The sequence below is a fragment of the Lichenostomus cassidix genome, unplaced genomic scaffold (assembly GCF_008360975.1).
Source record: "Lichenostomus cassidix isolate B80296 unplaced genomic scaffold, HeHo_3.0 HiC_scaffold_518, whole genome shotgun sequence".
Lineage (NCBI taxonomy): Eukaryota > Metazoa > Chordata > Aves > Passeriformes > Meliphagidae > Lichenostomus > Lichenostomus cassidix.
Window position 1 is genome coordinate 5,229 of NW_028147744.1, and position 17,654 is coordinate 22,882.

General features: G+C 39.1%; 2 protein-coding genes across 3 annotated transcripts in view; one reads left to right on the forward strand and one right to left on the reverse strand.

The window, feature by feature from the left end:
- On the reverse strand, window positions 1-2,266 carry LOC146420909 (uncharacterized). Its single transcript, XM_085047892.1, has 2 exons — window positions 1,294-2,266; window positions 1-56 (listed from the first exon to the last, which is right to left on the reverse strand). Exon 1 carries the CDS (start codon window positions 2,264-2,266, stop codon window positions 1,769-1,771), a length of 498 nt encoding a protein of 165 aa, XP_084904018.1. The 3' UTR covers window positions 1-56; window positions 1,294-1,768.
- The window catches only part of LOC146420910 (DBIRD complex subunit ZNF326), a 26,416-nt gene continuing 10,971 nt past the window's right edge, over window positions 2,210-17,654 (forward strand). The window contains exons 1-7 of one of the 2 annotated variants that reach the window (XM_085047890.1): window positions 2,210-2,335; window positions 2,826-2,900; window positions 8,660-8,786; window positions 10,838-11,243; window positions 13,902-14,100; window positions 15,845-15,879; window positions 16,805-16,892. In XM_085047890.1, the coding sequence (XP_084904016.1) occupies window positions 2,320-2,335; window positions 2,826-2,900; window positions 8,660-8,786; window positions 10,838-11,243; window positions 13,902-14,100; window positions 15,845-15,879; window positions 16,805-16,892 (946 nt within the window). In that variant the 5' untranslated portion in view covers window positions 2,210-2,319. The remainder of the gene's footprint in view (window positions 2,336-2,825; window positions 2,901-8,659; window positions 8,787-10,837; window positions 11,244-13,901; window positions 14,101-15,844; window positions 15,880-16,804; window positions 16,893-17,654) is intronic. The other variant, XM_085047891.1, reaches the window with a different exon arrangement.

A 17,654-nucleotide genomic window follows, 5' to 3' on the forward strand; every position in this document is an offset into this window, starting at 1 on the left:
CTGCTGTAGTCATGATCTGCCCATAGATCCAGTTTCTTCTCCCTGAGCTTCTGGTTCTGGAACAATAAGCCCAAATAAACCTGTGTGTTTTCGGGGCTACAGCTCCTCTTCTGTATGAACCCAAATTTTTCATAATCAGATGTTCTCTTTGCCACACACCCTCATTTCTCTGACAGATGGCTGTCCCCATAACAACCACCTCTGTTCGGACTATGAAAGGACACACAGGACAGCAGTAGCTTTCATAGGAACACTGGGGAGTTGCATACAAATTGTAAGTCATCTTGAAATGATGTGCATGGGCCCAATTCAGAGCTTCCTGATGTCCATATGAAACTGCTGATTTCAACGATCATTCATTTCTTCAGGGACTGCTTCTGACATTTTGAATTCAGATTTTTAACATGACAAACTATAGAGGCTTAACCCTGTGATTATTGGTAGTCTAGTATGCTCTAATGAGTAAATTTGCTGATGGATTAGACACGGAATAAATGTGCTTTAGGAGAACAGTAGAGAGATTAACAAAAAATATGTCTTTTGGCATCATTTTCCTATGAATGAGGAGTGTTAGGTGCCTTGGCTGCAGAGAAGAGGCTCCTGCGTTGCAAACATGAGCTGTACAGCCTCGGACATTTCGGCAAATGTCTAGTGTATGGATCTCACATTCAAGTACAAGAAACTATCTGTTCTGCATGTGTAGAGGGACGGGGGCACAGACAGGTCTGTGTGAGGGGTATTTGTACCCTGGGATCGTCGCTCTGTCCAAGCATACGGTGTCTCTGGATAAGCCGAAGGAAGGGTTCCCTTGGCGGGATGCTCACGGTGCCCGCACGTGTCGCGGTGCCGCCCGCGCAGCTCCCCGCCGCTCCCGGGGCACATGCGCTCGCCTCTGCTGCCCTCCAGAGCCCGGCCAGCGCAACTGTGCCCCGCCGGCCCCGGGCTCCGGGTTAGCCTGACCTTGGACTCTTCACCTCCTGAGTCGCATCGTGCGTGCCTGCAGTGGGGGTTTTATTACTTTGCGGATGGGGAGAAACTCTAACAGCCACCCAAGACTGAAGGAAGCCTTGATTCCCCGGCAAAATCAAATTCCAGGCGAGAGCAGCTTTGCCCACTCATACAGCCTGAAAGTTCATCCACAGCCTGTCCTCAGAGACATTTCCCCAGGTTTTCTGGACCAGATCTGCTCATTACCATCTTATATATTTTTTCTCATTGTTTTTTCTTTCCCCCCCCCTCTTTGTTTCTTTCAGGGTTGTGTAAAACATTTAGAAACTCCAAGGAATAACATACTCTGCATGTGATCTTCATATGGGTTGTTGAGGATTTTTTGTATGATCCTGTGTCTGGACAAAGTCTGTTTCTTCTCTGAATCTTTTGGCTGCATAGAGTCGCACAGTGTTACCTTACAACTAAACTCAAATGAAGTCTGTGTTTCACATCAGCCTGTTTGAATATTTCAGTGCAGCCTGCTACAGACACAAAATACTTCGGGGATTGACACATCATAGAATGTTAACGGGTTGTAAGGGGCCTTAAATATCTTCTAGTCCCATCCCAGCTCTGCCCCCACCCGGGGCAGGAACACCTCCCAGTAGATCACATTGCTCAAAGCTTCATCCAACCTGGCCTGAACAGTGCCAGGGATGGGGAATCCACAGCTTCTCTGGGCAGCCTGTTCGAGTGTCTCAACCCTCACAGTAAAGCATTTCTCCCTCAGGTAAACTAGTGTTGTTAGGTTCATCAAAGGGGACATTTCTTAAACAGTTTATTTCGCAAAGCCACTTGGTTTGCACAACACAGCCGCAGCCCACACTGGGAACTGGCAGGGCCCAGGAAGCAGGCACCTCATGCCCAGGGCTGTGCAGCTGCAGGGATCCCACAAAGGGCTCAGTCCCGCCAGGCACTGCCAGACTTCAGGGAAGCATATTCTGAGCCATTTCCCCGGGCCCGCGGGCAGCGTGTGGGATGGTGAAGGTGTGATGTCTCGCCACTCCTCGTCCTGCAGCGGCTTCAAGCGTGACAAGGCCCGACGCCAGAACACAAAATGGCGGCTGCCAGGGCCCAAAATGGCCGCCGCGCAGCCTCCCGCGTGACCCAGCCGGCCCAGGCCCCGTGCGCGGCGCGCTGCGTGGCGGGCCCGAGCCCGCGCTCTCCGCAGGCCGGCCCGGTCACGTGACACGCCGGCCGAGCCAATTGCGGCGCGCCCTGGCTGTGCGTGCGGCGCGCGCGTCCCGCCTCGCCTCGTTGTGGCAGAAGGCGCCATTGGGAGCCGCCGGAGCCGCCGCCACCCTCCCGCTAGCAGCGCCCGCCGCCGCCATGGACTACGGGGAAGGTGAGAGCGCGCCCCCGCCGCAAGGGTAGGGCCCGGCCGCCGCCACCGCTGCCGCCGCGGGACCCGGCCGCGTCCCAAAATGGCAGCGGCCGCTTTGTTACGTGCAGGACGGAGCTCCCCTCACCCACGTCCTGCTCCCCGCCGCCACTGCCGGGCTGGGGGAGCTGCGGCGGCGGCCGGCGGCGGGAGGGCTGCGCGGGAGGAGGGCCCTCCCGGGGGGCGGCGCGGGCGGGCGGGGGGCGCGGGCGGGGGTGGCGCTCCGCGGGGCGAGGCGCCCTGGGGCTGCGGGGCGAGCGGGGGGCGAGGGGGCGGCGGCGGGCGGGGGGCGCGGGCAGAGCCGGGGGGAGCTCGGGGCGAGCTCTGTGAGGGGGTCGTGTCAGGAGCCTGGAGATCCGACAGGAGAGAGAGCCGCCTCTTGTTGCGGCTCCCTATCTCTCCCCTCCAGCTCTTGCTAAGCACTAAGTCATTCTCACTGACCCATCCTCTCCAGCTGAAGACAGAGATTGGAGATTCCCAGATACCCCCATGCATTGTGGTGTGAACATGCCCAGTGGGTCAGTCTCAGGTATGAGCTATAAATACGTCTAACCTGTAAAAAGAGTTGGGGCTGAACAATCAGTATTGACAAAAACAAAAGCAAACGGGTTGTTAAAAGTACGTAACGTGGTTTGAGTGCACATGTTGTTTTCTGGAGGAGTTATAACTGTCTGGGAGTGAGACTTGATTTTCATCTTGGGCATGTCAACATGAACTCCTGCACGTTCCAAATGAAAAATTGTGAGAAAAAGGAGTGGGGATGGGGGGTGGGGTAGAAATACAGACTTTTCTTAATATGATGCTTTTTTAACATAAGTCAGTATTTTCTTACAGAGTACAGGTTCTTACTGTTTCTGTTAAGGAAAATATTTTTTCTTTTCTTTTTAAAAATAAAAATCAGAACCTGTAATTGCTTGGGTTTTACTTACTTTTTCCCTCCTCAAATTTACTTTAACAAACAGTTTGGGAAAGCATATGGAAAACATATAGTCAACACCAACAGTTATCTCTTGGTTTTGCACTGTCAAAAGTACTAAGTAGATAAAACAAAGGGGAATGCACTTATTTTGCTAAGATGATTAAGGTTATGAGTTTAGAAAAGACTCAAGAAATGTTTTGACATCTCTTGCCAGCATGCAAGCAAGTATTAAAAGGATCTTCATATAAAAACTTTACTGTAAACTGTGTCCAAGCTTCATTTACAGATCCTGTCAAATAAATGCTTGCTGTCAGATTTCTTGATACTTGTTGGCTGTTAGATGGAAATAACACATTGGATTACAGATTCGTCTTTGATTGTAGTATAATAATTTTTGTGACACATTTCTTGAGTCTTAACTTTTTTTTTTCCAATTGTATTATTTTGCATTTATCTTTCCTTGTAGTAAAATAAATAAATTAAAGATATTGTCCTCTTTTTAATCTTCTGTATTGTTTCCTAATTAAATGTACATTTGATTTTTAGAATGAAAGGTTATTCTTAAGTGCTAGTTTAAGTCTCTTATTAGAATGTTCATTGTAACTGTTAAACAGAACCTGCTTTTCTGAGATGTGATGACACTAGCATTAAAGTGAATCCAGGCTCATCCTAGGGGAAGTAACTAATCAAATGTGTATTGTACAATTAGAGTGCTCCTTTCATGTACCTCTGTAATAATAGTTTTCATTGTGAAAATTAAGCTTCCTATTATTTGTAATTATTAAAGTCTTAATTATGACATATGCAGCTTGAAACTTTTACCATAACTATTTATACAGTGTATGTACATGAGCGAGGCATGCATAAAAATTGTTGTACGCTGGTTCTGTGCAGGGGACTGAAGGCTTTTTGTGGGGGTTCAGCAGATGGGCAACAGAGGGTGAATGTGGGAATTCTCATCTTTGCCTAGTTTCCATTTGAGCTCTTGGCAAGGTTCTTCCTGTTGGAAACTTTTAGCCAGTGGGAAGCACTTCTAGTTGTATGTCTGATGACTCCTGTGGTTCCATCATTGTGCCTTCCTGACAGCTCAGTTTGAGTCAGAGTTGACATGCCCTTCAGCATAAATTATGTTAGTATTATTAGCAGAAATATTATGAACTGTTCATGTTAATATTTTAGTTACTGCAACTATTGTCCTTTTAATCTGGAAGGGGAAATGGCCTAATGACAAGGTTGTGATCCTAACAACCTAGACAGGGTGTTATGTAAATGTAATATGCCTGGAACAAATATTGCTTCCTATTGCAAAAGGGATTCTTAAGCTTCTTGTCATCAGAATTTAGCTTTTTTAGTTCATCATTTATTGCTTCAAGATCTTTCTCATTTCTCATTTTCTTAGCCTTTTCATATGCTTCACGTGGAGCATACTGTTGAAAATTTTTTCTTGTCTTTGTGCTGTGCATATGATTTCAATGTTCTCTGATCCAAACTTTTTTCTTTTAATTAAAGTTCTTTTTACCAAGAGATTCTGAGTCTTACCTACTGCTTGTTTAACTTTGTAGTTCTTTTCCATTGAAAATTTGGTTTTTCTTGACTGGCTATTGAGGTTTATTTTGCAGCTATTTTAAGTGATCACTCCACCAAATATGGCTTCTTTTTTTTTAATTAATCTGAAGAAATACATGTACATTAACATTTTAATTTGTAAATTAAACTTGTATTTTAGCATCCCATTCTCTTTTATTTTAGATGTAATTTATTTTTTTCACTTTTGACGTAGCTCTTCTCTCCTTATCTACACCAGTAGACAAGTATGATCTAGAAATTAAAAACCACATAGTTCTTTGCAAGTTCTTTCTTTCTATACTTTAGTGCAGTGGCTCATTCATCCACAAGGTATTTATGCAAGGAGCAGCAGATACTGAAACCTGATTTATTCCGTTGATCAATTCTTTGGTTTAGATACTCTGATAATACCTTCATCTCAGACAGTCACTCTTTCATTTTTAAGCTTTAAAAATGCTTAAACTTTTTAAATTTCTTTTTTATTCTGTAGTTTTCATAGATACACAGATACAATATTTCTTCAACGGTTTCTTTGATAAGCAGTTACTATTTAAACTTAAATGTACTATTACTCTTCTAAATTTTTGGTTTGAGACACTGGAATACAATTCCTGATGTTTTTTCTCTAGTGCTTAAACATAGGTTCTCTTAGCATGTGAAACAATTTCACATTTAGTCTGCACAGACAGGCAACTTCTGCATATCTCTACTAGTGGTGACAGTGATTATTATTCAGTTATTACACCAAAGTCCTTTTCATTTTGGTTTAAATAAATGAGTATTACTATTGTCTTGTATTTTTTCTCCTTTTTTAGGATGAAGCCCATCTTGAGAACATACTTTCAGAGTAAAGAAAAGTTTAATGCCCAAAGAAATACTGTACTTGTTAGTTTGAATACAGTGTCTTTGTCAAGCTCTGAACATGAAGTATAAAATGCAGAAATCTTTGGTAAAGTTTGCAGCTGATGACTGAACCAGGAGGGCAGTGCTTGGAATGATAGGTTAACTGCTCAGCAGTGTGGAACATTTAATGAAATAGTCAGAAGGAGATCATAAGGTCACCTTCACTAGATCAGGTCAAAGGTGTGTCTGTCCCACTTCACCAGTATCCTGTATGTCACTGTTTGGGGTCATGGAGCAAGTAGTACAAGTACTCCTTTGGTATATTTTTATGCCTTCACTGGTTTGCATCTTAAAGACTTTCCCAGCCAGAGACATAGTCTGTATTTGACATATCTTGGATTTCTTGTCAGTTGATTTATCCAATTTCTGTCTCAAATCCGTGTAAATTTGTAGTAACTTACTGCTTGTAGCTCAGTTCCAGGACTTGTATGTCTGTTTTGTGAAAAATAAATTGGATCTTTCTTTACTTTATTTGTAAATTTCATTTGCTATCTCCAGTTTCTTGCAGTAAATCATTCAAGTGATCATCCTTCTTCATGTCTTTACCGTTTGTATCCCCTGTTAACCATTTTCAAATGTGAGTGTACTGCAGTGTAAGTAAATGCAGGACAGTGAGTCTGGAAAGGGATGAGTAATTGTTCACTGTTAGGGTGGAGATGGTGATGATGTCCTAACTGCAGGGATTTGAGGATTTAGGGACTGGCATAGCTCTATAGCAAGAGTGCTGATGTTATATAACATTAACTGAATAAGGAGTGTTGAGCAAGTGTGGATGTCAGAAGTTATCCTGTGATTTTAAAGTGTGTTTTAGTGTTTGCTTTCATGCGAAAAATTTTAGACTAAAGATTTTTTTCAAAACTGTACTTCAGACCATTTTCTGGAAGAGCTCTTTGCGCATGAATGTTTTTGTGTTTTTCCAATACTGAACTTGTATTATATAGACAACACTTATCACTATTTACTCTGCTGTAGTAGAATTGCATTGCAGTGGCAGGGATCTTGACAGTATGTTGTGTTCTTCCTTGATGGATTTGATTCACTTCTCAACTCTTAACCTCACTGATTTTGTGCCATCTTAGGGCCTATGGATAATAGAGAGCAGGTGAAACTAAGGTAAATTTTTGGGTGCTTTCAGGTTAGGTATGTCGGTGTCTTTTGAGTAGTTACACTGCATTATAAAACCTAACAACCTGAATCTGAGATTAAATGATCCCATGGTCAATCTTAATTTCTGCAAAACCAAGTTTTTTTTTTTTTACTACTCTTTGCTGGTCTGCATCTCTATATATACAGTCTTAAGGGTATTGTACTGGCAGATCATTCAGAAGCACCAGAGAGGAATATTAGATGCTTTTATTAGAAGCCTCAGCCATTTCTTTTTGCAGTAATTCTTTGCAGTTTAAATTGTTGATGGGTGCTACATGATAAGTATTTTGCAAAGTTTTTTTGTGCTTGGATTTTTGAATCTTTATTGTATGTTCAGAATATGAAAGGGTGCAGGGTGACTTCTATGTTCAAAGGGTTTTTTTTTTCCCCCCAGAAGTATCGTCTTTAATTTTTTAGAAAGTACCTGTGATAATTAGAATGAAAAAAATAAATCAGCAGTAGGTCTTTATTTGTTGGAGTCTCTATTCAGGAATGCTAAGAATATCTGTGTAAAAGTGATACAATCAGCTTAATATCATTTGCAGAATTCTCATTGTTGACAGATACAAGAAAGTAAATTACAGTGACTTGATGCTAACAAGAACCAGGTACTAACAGGATGTGGTTTATATATGTATTTTCAGCACTACAGTTATTTTCTTGAAATGTTATGCCCAGAGAGTTACTGTATTTCTTTAAATAGGACAATTTCCTGTGACTTCAAGAGAGCTAATTGTCCTGGAAAAGTCAGTGGTTTACATGTGGAGATACTGAAATGTATAAATTACTCTCTCGTCAGAGTAAACAAGTACTTGGTTTTATTTTTATCCTTCCCTGTGTTCATTGTGTATTCCTTCTCTGTGTTACTTTTTCTGTGAGTCTTGTCAGGTTTTCTTTGTATCACCCAAAAGTTAGTGTTGGTTGGTACTGGGGAGCAGTTTTGGTCTCTGGAATGCCAGTGAAGTACAGATTGTGTACGTCGCAGGAAGATTGTGGATCATATTCATTATGCAGATCTGCAGCATTGTTTTAGTGCTTTGAATTTGAGTGATTATTTACTCAGAATTTCTACATAGACCCTCCAGTGCTGAGGAGGAATTTGGTTCTTTTGCCAGACTTCGTTACAAGGTACTGAGATGTCATGAAGTGACATCAGTTCAGCTCTGAAATACCAGCATCTTAGCACAGTTAGTGAGCTGCAGCTCGGTGCTGATTTGGGTGGATTTTTGTTTGTGCTAGATGGCAGAAAATTCTTCATTTGACTGTAGCCTATATGCAGAGCTTGCACTGCAGCATGACAGCTTGTGACCTTGACCCAGGGTCTCTCAGTGTGAGTGAAGGTTTCTTGGGTCATTGGATGGACAGAACAGATGCTTGTGAGCTCTTTGTATTATTAAAGGATTGGAAGTGGTCTTAATTCTCTACAAACTTTTGACATATTCTACATCAGGCATCCTCATTTCATTCTCCTAATTCAATTTATGTTAATTCCAGCTGATGGAACAATAATCCTGAGTTACCTACTACTGGAAAGAGTTATGAACTTGATTCCAGACAAGAGGTGCTCAGATGATGACAAAGACACATGGCTTCTCTAAGCACAGTGTCAAAATTGGTTTTCAACTGTCAATTTTGTATTTTGTTTGTAAGCACCATGGCTAAGAGTAAACCTTTTATTTAAGAATTTAAACTAGATTACTTAATAAGACTTCTCACTTGCTTTCTTTATAAACATTTTTCTGCTCTTTTTTTAGACATGGACCGTGATTATGGGCATGGAGGCTATGGTGGCCCACGATCCATGGACTCTTACCTTAACCAATCCTATGGGATGGAGAGTCATGGAGGTGGAGGCGGAGGAGGTGGTGGTGGTGGTAACAGGTAAAATAATCCTTCAGTTGTCCCAAGAATTGATCAAATCCAATTTAAGTTTAAATCATTCTTCCAACTTAAGTGTTCCTGAGGCATGTTGTTATGATTTTGTATGAACACTTTTGTTCTGAGTCTTCATGTTTGATAAATACTGAAAAATACTAAACTTGTATTAATCTTGTAATAATCAGCATTTTTGTGGAAAAGTTTGACCATGAAACAGTGCGTCTGAATGAAATCAGCGAAAGTTTTGTTTTTCAGTAATGTCTAGCAATTTGTAGCTGATTGGCATGACATACCATTTCTGACACAGCAGACTAGACCTAATTTGTTTAGTGTCGTAGACTGAATCTATCAACATCCCATTTTCAAGGAACATTTAGGGTATGTGTTCTTCAGTTTTGAATGTGCAGTGCTCAAATGAACTTGGTATTACATCTGAAAGTCATGTCCAGATTATTTCATTGGAAAGTACTGATTAAGTTTGAAACTGTGTGCATGTTCTGGGCTGCTTTGTAAGATGGATTAGTCTAAAACTAAAAATTCTGATGCAGTGGTCTTAAAATTGTGTATTTAACGCTAGGATACTATTACTTTGGTCTTTCAGATGAAAACAATGGGGAGCAGCTGATTTGATTTAGGTTTTAATATTGTATTCAAAGAAGCATGCTTTTCAGAGTAGTGATGCTGCCTTGGAGGAGATAAAACGTGAAGAAAACTTGAATAATCTGATGGTTTTCTTGTGTGCGCCCTTGAACTTTTGTCTGGCTGTAGCCAGATTACTGTGTGGTTCCTGTCTGTAGTCACTGTGGTGCCACTAGGGAAGGACAGTACTAAACAGGGAGGCTGGAAAAGTGTTGTATCTTGCTGCTTGGTTCTGTTAAGCATTTTAGTTAAGTATAACTTGTTTAATAATGACCATTAGTTTTGATTTAAAAGTCTGAGCAGAGATTCAGGAATAAGCTGTACCTACCATATAGTCATCTGCATATGATGGGGGTTGAATGACTACTTGAACACCAAAATGTCTCTTGCTATGCAACAATTATATTATGCATGGGCGTCTTCTAGTGTCGTTTTCTGTGTATCCTTGAGTCTTCTGAGATGAACATATTTTAAAATGAAGGCATTCAGTTTACTGTAGATACAGTTAGTAAGTTGAGTCTCTTCTAGGTTATATTGTATCAGTTAAGGGATTGTCTTTCCCAGTTTCTCAATCACTGTATTATAACCCTGCAGGGACACTAATGTGTTTCCCTTCCAAGTAGTTACAAATATTAATTTTTAGCCTGACACTGCCCCCACCCTAGGCAAAGCAAACTCTTGATAAATAGCTAAAGATTTCAGCTCGTTACTTTATTCTGATATTCCAAGGACTGTTTTTGTGTCCACTGTGCATGCATTGGGGAGACTTCTAAAATCTTGAGTTGCTAGACCTAGTGGTCTGCAAGTGAAAGCTGGATACACTGAAGACCATGAAGTCTTTTGATTGTGAGACTGAATTTTAAAGGGAAGAAAATTTCCAGAAAGTACAAATGTGAATGGAAGAGCATGTGTCTTTTTCCTTTAAAATGAAAACTGTGGGGTACTTAAAACTCACAACTGTACCATTAAAAAGAAAAACAAATTTTTTTTTTTTCTCAGTTCAGAACTAAGCCACTTCTTAACTGCTGTTTAACCGTTAGACTGTGAGGGTATGATTTTGAAGAAAGTGGAGTTTCACTAGGCTTTGAATGTCTGCAGGTGATTATTTTTGTGAGACTAGGGCTGGGCTCTGATAATGTTTTAGTAAATAAATGTTTCTGAAAATTTTAAGTAAACAAAGTTCAGGTATACTGAACTTTAGAATTGTTTGTAGCAAAAATGGCTCAGATAGCTTTCTATCTGGTCATAGTGTGAATTGCCCAGCCCTAATCAAGCTTAAACAATAACACAACTGTACAGACCAGTATAGTAATAAATTGATTTTAGTTGATAAATGTCAACTGATAACTTGTCTTTTGAAATGTATAACATTAGTAAGCTTACTTTTTTTTCTCCTCACTGTGCAACTTTTCCAGGTTTGGACCTTATGAGTCTTACGACTCCGGGTCTTCTCTGGGTGGGCGAGATCTGTACAGATCTGGCTATGGTTATAATGAACCCGAACAAAGCCGCTTCGGAGGTAGTTATGGTGGTCGATTTGACAACTCCTACCGGAATAGCCTTGACTCTTTCGGAGGTAGAAACCAGGGCGGGTCTAGCTGGGAAGCACCTTACTCCCGTTCAAAATTGAGGCCTGGGTTTATGGAGGACAGAGGAAGAGAGAGTTACTCTTCCTACAGCAGTTTTTCTTCACCCCATATGAAGCCTGCACCTGTAGGCTCTCGGGGGAGAGGAACGCCTGCTTATCCTGAAAGTGGATTTGGAAGCAGAAACTATGATGCTTTTGGAGGACCATCAACAGGCAGAGGCCGAGGCCGAGGAGTAAGTACAGAATCTTTTCAGATTCTTTTCACTAGACACTCTTTTAAACCCTTTCAAGACCACTGCTTTAAAATGAATGCACTGTTCAGTACAGTGTGGGGGTTTTGTCCAGGCAAACTATCATGGTTGACAATGTTGTTTATCCCCTTGAAGCTGTCTTCAAGTAGAACCCAGTCCCTCTTTCTGCTGAAAGTAACGAGTAATAGACTAGTTGATAAGGTTTGTTAAATCTCTCCTTTTGTTTGAAAGGTGAAGATAAAAGTAATAGGTTTGGTCTAAAAGGGATTAAAAGGACTTTCATTTTTCCTTGTAAACACTAGCATCTCTGCTGCTGGTGGGGCAATTTTTGAACATTGTAAAAGTTGAATTCCAAGTCTTTTGAAGTTTTGAGTAGGTTAAAGGTGCAATGTATAAGCAAAAAATAAAACCCAGGTTGTGAACGCTAGAGTAGTTTTTGTTTCCTTTAAAAGGAAAAGTTTATCTAATTCTTTAATATGTTGAATACATGTTTTATCAAACATCAAGTCTTCTTTTAAAGTTAATTCTGACTCTGACTTGTTTACTGGAAGGGTGATGGGGAGGAAATGGCAAAGGTGAGTGATTAGCAATTACAGTGATTCTTTCTCAGAATTAAAGCATGGTTAAAGGGGCATCATCAACTTGAAATCAGGTCGTTTCACAGAATTGAAATTAATTTCCACATGGTGTGCCTAGTCCTGTTACTTGTATTTGTTTGTTTTGAAGACCTAAGTTCTAAGTGCTTTTCAGTGGATTCCTTTCCAGTATAGGATGTAAAAACTGTATGTCCAAGAAGCAGCATGATTAACTGTATGCAAAATAGTGGATTGCAGTTTGAGGAAGTAATGCTTCATTTTAAGTGAGCTAGGGGAAAAAAATACAGCAGAAGAGAACAGAAAACTCCCAAACCTGACAGAAGTAGTGACTTAAAGTTGATGGTGTTCCTTTGTCTTGGTTTTATAATCCCAATTTTGATTTTTTTCTGAGCACGAAGAGTTCAGTGAACACCATTCTGCCTGTGCCTCTAGGTGTAACTTATATTTTAAAATTCTAAGCGTGCTGTATTTCTTTGGGAAGTGATTCTTTAATTTTTAACTGTACAGCTTGTTGTAGCTTGAAGTGTCGAGGAAGATTATTTTTTGTTAGGTCTTTTATATACTTAACTTGCGTGGTGGTTTTGTTCCAGAAAGTCTACTTTGCAGCATTTTGGGTATTGTAGTTGCCATATTAAACTTTTAGCCCAGATTTGCACATGGCTGTTAGCTAGCATGTAGCATGGTATGAGAAAAAGATTCTAATCTTCGTTTCTCTGCTTGTGAAGCTGAAAATGTTACGTTCTCAAGCCTTTATGCCATCCTTTCAGAACTTGCTTAGATCTGAAAGCTTTGTGTAGAGTTACAACTGAGTTCTTCTTTACTTTGCTTTTGAAATTTATCCTTTTAAGTCGTTTATGTAAATGAAGGAGAATGTAAAGGCTAGACTACTTACGATATGTAAAATGCATTGCACCTTTAATAGGTAGATTTTCTGTTTTAAAAAAAACCAGCTTGAAATTACTGAAGTGTGTACTTCATGTCAAATTTATATGTGTCTGATGTAAATGTACATGCTAGGCAGTCTATAGCTATCTAAGCTAAATAAATTAACATGGAGATCTTGTGCATGGACTTCGGATTATGGAAAGTGCCTGTTTTGGTACGTTTTGTCTGTCATTTAAAATCTGCTTTAAAAAAGTAATACTTTTCACAAGTATTTTGAGGTTAAGTTCTTTTAATTTTGTCAGTGTAATATTAATTCTCTTCTCGTGGAAATACATATATTTCTGCTTATCCAAGTCACTCATCCAGTCTGTGGGCTCTCTTCTGCCCTTTATTGATCAAGTAATTCATTTAATATTAAGAAGTATGTTAGTATGCTTGAAAATACTGCAGCTACCTAAATTTCCCTCTTCAGATTACTCATTTATTCCATGTCTTCAGTGAGGTAACTTTCATATACAAGTATCCACAAATGGTTGTACATAATTTTAGAAATAGTGGAAAGGCTTAGTCTTTCAATGTAATTTTCATTCCTATTGCTGCATTGTTTCTTTTCCACTCTCTCCAGGCCCAACTTAAAAATACTCATTTTATTGAATTCAGTGGAAAGATAAGTAAAAGAAAGAATGAGCTTCCTTCAATTAATCACTGTTCCACACTGGGCGACCTTTACTCAGTTTTCAAATCACTACTACATAATTTTGCATAAGATGCAAAGCAAGGAAGCTTTTTTTTTTTTTGGTGTTGAAAACTGATTTGTTTAGCTCTGTTTTTTTCCCAGAGGGAGGTAGCATTCATCATCTAGAAAGTCTGCAGAGAGGAGCTAAGATGTTAGGCTGAGATTTGATAGATTCGTTCCCTACCTGGACAATGGTTCTGAATAAGCAGAAACACAGTTTATACATAAGTATTCATGCTACTGGACAAACACCCACAAAGCCATTGCACAACAGAAGGTCAGATCAGGACCTTAAGTTTCTCCTGCATTTTGCTCTAGATCACAGATTTTAGTTAAGTTCACAGTCGTATTGTACCAAGTAGTTGTTTTATTTGCGTTGATTTCATATACTAATACTTTCCTCTTGATTTCACAAATTTGCAGCATATGGGAGACTTTGGCGGAATGCACAGACCTGGAATTGTCGTTGACTATCATAACAAACCCAGTCCTGCAGCAGTTGCTGCAAGAGGAATAAAAAGAAAAATGATACCGCAGCCATATAACAAACCTGGTGGGACATTTATCAAGAAACCCAAAATGACAAAACCTGTTTTGAAGCTGAGCCAGAAAAAATCACCCAGTAAGTAGCAAGTGTCAAAATTTTTGTTACTGATTTTTTTTTTTTTATTCCTTATAAATTACTTAGTTGTAATATTCAGAAAGAGGGCTGTATGTGCTGTTCTGTAATTCTTCATTTGCCACATTTGAAGTAGCCCACAATGGATTTTATGAATTTTCATGTCTAACTTTTTTACTGCAAAGATAATTTACTAAATAACATTGAATATTTTGATGTGTTCAGATATGTACCATTGAAGACTGTCTCACTGAGACTTTATGATGATACATCCTGGAGATAAGTTTTCACCACTAAAAATAATGTCAGAGCTCAGGTTTTCTGAAGTGACAATGCCTGACAAATACCAAAATGTGCTCTTGCATTAGCCTGTGCCCTGCTGTCCAAATTCTTTGGATATAAAAAGTAGTGCATCAGCTGCAATGCAGTTAAAATAAAGATAAAAGGCGTGGGTGAAGAGGAGGGGGAAGAGGAGGCAAACTGCAAAAATGGCAAAAGCTTTTACAGGATAATTTGAGAGGCAGAAAGAGATTGCTCCCACTTGTAAATGAAATGCTGTAATGACAAGAAGAACTGTAAATGTGATAGATAAACTATAAATACAAACTGCAAATTGTATTAGTGATGTTTGGTTTCTTCAGCTTCCATAAAGATGCTCTGCAACACTAATAATTTTTATATTGCAGTCAAAGTTGGAGAAAAAAGGCATTAGTGAGGTTTCAATAAATAACTTGCTTTGAAGGAATGTAAACTCAAGTAATACGTATTATTAACAGCAGGTACTGCAGTCGGATTTTAGTTTTTTTATGCTTGTAATTTCCTAGTAATTTTGATTTTCAGTGTTTTATGTCGTTTGGTTTCAAATCACACCTGAAAATCGTTTAAAGTTGCTGTAGCTCACAGCTTGCAAGATAAATGCATAGACCTGGCAGAAACTTAGATCTGTAAATTCTGTTTTTGATTCTGTTATTTTGGTTACATTACTGTGTGTTACACAACTGTTCCCTTAACTGTAACGTCAAGAGTACTGTACAGATTCCGGAACTGGGTGTATAGAACACACTCCTCTGCCTTTTGTATGGGGAACCTTATTGGTGGTCTCACCAGCTTTGTTGTGATGAAAAGGGTCTGTAAAACACACATCCAAGTTCTTATAGTACTTTTGTATATTCTCCTTTCTAAACTACATTTAGACAGAGCACTTCCAATTTGTTATCCGATCCCCATCACTGATTTCCACAATCCAAGGACCAGTGTACTACGTAATACTGATGTTACTCTAGGAAGTAGAATAGATAGTGCCTACTTGAATGCAGCTTGTCTAGTGGCCCTGAGATTCGGGTGAAGAAAATGTTGAGTGGTTTAACAGTTTCTGAAACTTGAACTGAGAGACCTAAGTGGTATCACGTAGTTGAAAACTAAAAAGTAGGTGACAACAAACAGACACTTTGATGCAATCGGTATATATTGTATGTATGAAAATATATCTCAAAATTATATTGTCCTTTCAACCTTGAAATTCTTGTTTTGGAGTTAGATATAGGTGATTACTTCTAAAAGTGTTTAGTTTATATTTCTAAGGATAACTGATTTTACATTTTGTAGTATTAGTAAACTATGATAAATTGTAAATGTAGACCGTCTTCCCTGCTTAACAAGCTGATTTTTTTTTCCTAAATACCTTACTGTCTTAAAATGAATTGTCAGTGACAGCATTTTTGCATTGTTTCTTGTTTTATGTTAACAGACATGAAGACATCTTACCCGGATTCTACTGTAGAGGTAAAGATTCCCAGAAATGGAAAGTGTTTTGATTCTTTGAGAAGTTCACATAGTATACCTATAGACAAATAATTCTTAGGCTAGTGTTAAAAAATTGAGCATTAAACTATATAAGTTTTTCTAAACATGGTTTTTGTTTTTTTTCCAATTTATCTAAAACTGTCTTTTATTGGTGGCAGTTGATTTTGAGTGAAAGATGTAGTTGGTGCAGCTAGCCTGGAAAATGAATTTTAAAGTGTATTTGTACACTCTACCTGTTCTTGTAATGCACGAGTGAGCTCTCATATGAACACTTCTCATGTTGCCACAGGTAGACAGCTTGAACTCATGCACCTGTGACCTGCTTGGGTGGGTTGAGAAATTAAGTACAAAGGAGATTACTAAAGAGAAGTGAGGAGGAATGGATAAGACATAAGACACATCAAGGAGAGAGGGTAAATAAAAAAAGAAACAGTGTTAAAAGGTATACTCTGATAGGGTAGGAAGATTAGTCCTTTCCTTCAGACAGATTTGTTGCAATGCTATGTAAGAATGTTACTAGTAAGCTTAGCATGTGTGTGTATATATATCCTGGTTTAATATTGCAAGACTAGAATGGCATTTCCCTTCTTTTTGAGTGGCTGTATTAACACCTTCTCAACTACGTAAAAGTCTGGATTGGAAGTCAGAATATTTGTATAGAAAACAATTTTGATTGTGAAAATAATTCACTAAGACTTTGAGGCATTAAAGATAAATGCAGAGCTGGAAGTGTTTGTACACTGAGTTCAACAAGATACTCAATTAACTTTCTTTCATTGTCATATTTGATAAAAATAACAAGTAACAGATTGTTGGAAATTATGTAAGTGATGTGCTGCCTTTTTGGATTTAGAGTGGCTTTCTTTTGTTTTTTTTTTTTAACTTATGGATTTGACTTTATTAGGAAATTGAAGTTGATACAAGTGGTGCAGTTGTTATATATGAAGACTTTACAAGAGATGCTTATGATCTTGGATATCAGACTTTTGGAGGTAAGTGAGTTTGCTTTGTCCGGTAAGGTATTGTAGGTATTCTATTTGTGAGACTTTGAGAGAATAGATTTAGTAAGCCTGTATGTATGATCTCTAGTATTTATTTGGTAGCATGACTGGTTTTCTTGTTTTTAGGGTTTTTTTTTTAAGAGTTTAAAAATTCAGGCTTTGGAAAAATGGTTGTTTGTAACATCCATCCATCACTGGGTTTGTTTCTTCATGCTTACTATGTCTCTGCTCTCTGATCATTTCAGTATGTTGTTGTTTGCCTTTTTTTTAATTTTTATGAAAAAAATGTGGTCTTCTATCCTTACTACCATTCCATTGCTTGAATGTTGTTAATCCCACTGGTTCCTCACCCATATCCTATTATTTATCCCACTAGCTGATCAACCTCACCCTTAAACCCTAGGTGAGTTACGTTTGTAAAAGTGGATTTAGTTATCTTAGAGAGCTGCTGTGAGGAATGTGGGTGTCTGTTTCATGTACAGTCTTAATGAAACAGGTTTATTATTAGTTTACATAAAATCAGTTAAAGTGTATAGTAACTGTAGTGATTTCAGACACACAGACAAAGAAATCCAGTGTTAAGGCTGAAACTATTTTAGCCCCCTTTTCCTTGTGTGCTGCCCTGTTGCATATTGCATAGTCTCATTCGATGGCAAGGAGGTTTGGAAATTTGCAGCCAGCTGAGTGTTTCTTTTCTTGACGTAGTAGTAAATATTTTGAGTTTGTTTTTAAATTATGTGGGTTTCTTTTTGT

Bases quoted from the DNA above. Each gene is read 5' to 3' on its own strand.
- LOC146420909 (XM_085047892.1), bottom strand. From the start codon at position 2,266: ATGGCGCCTTCTGCCACAACGAGGCGAGGCGGGACGCGCGCGCCGCAC.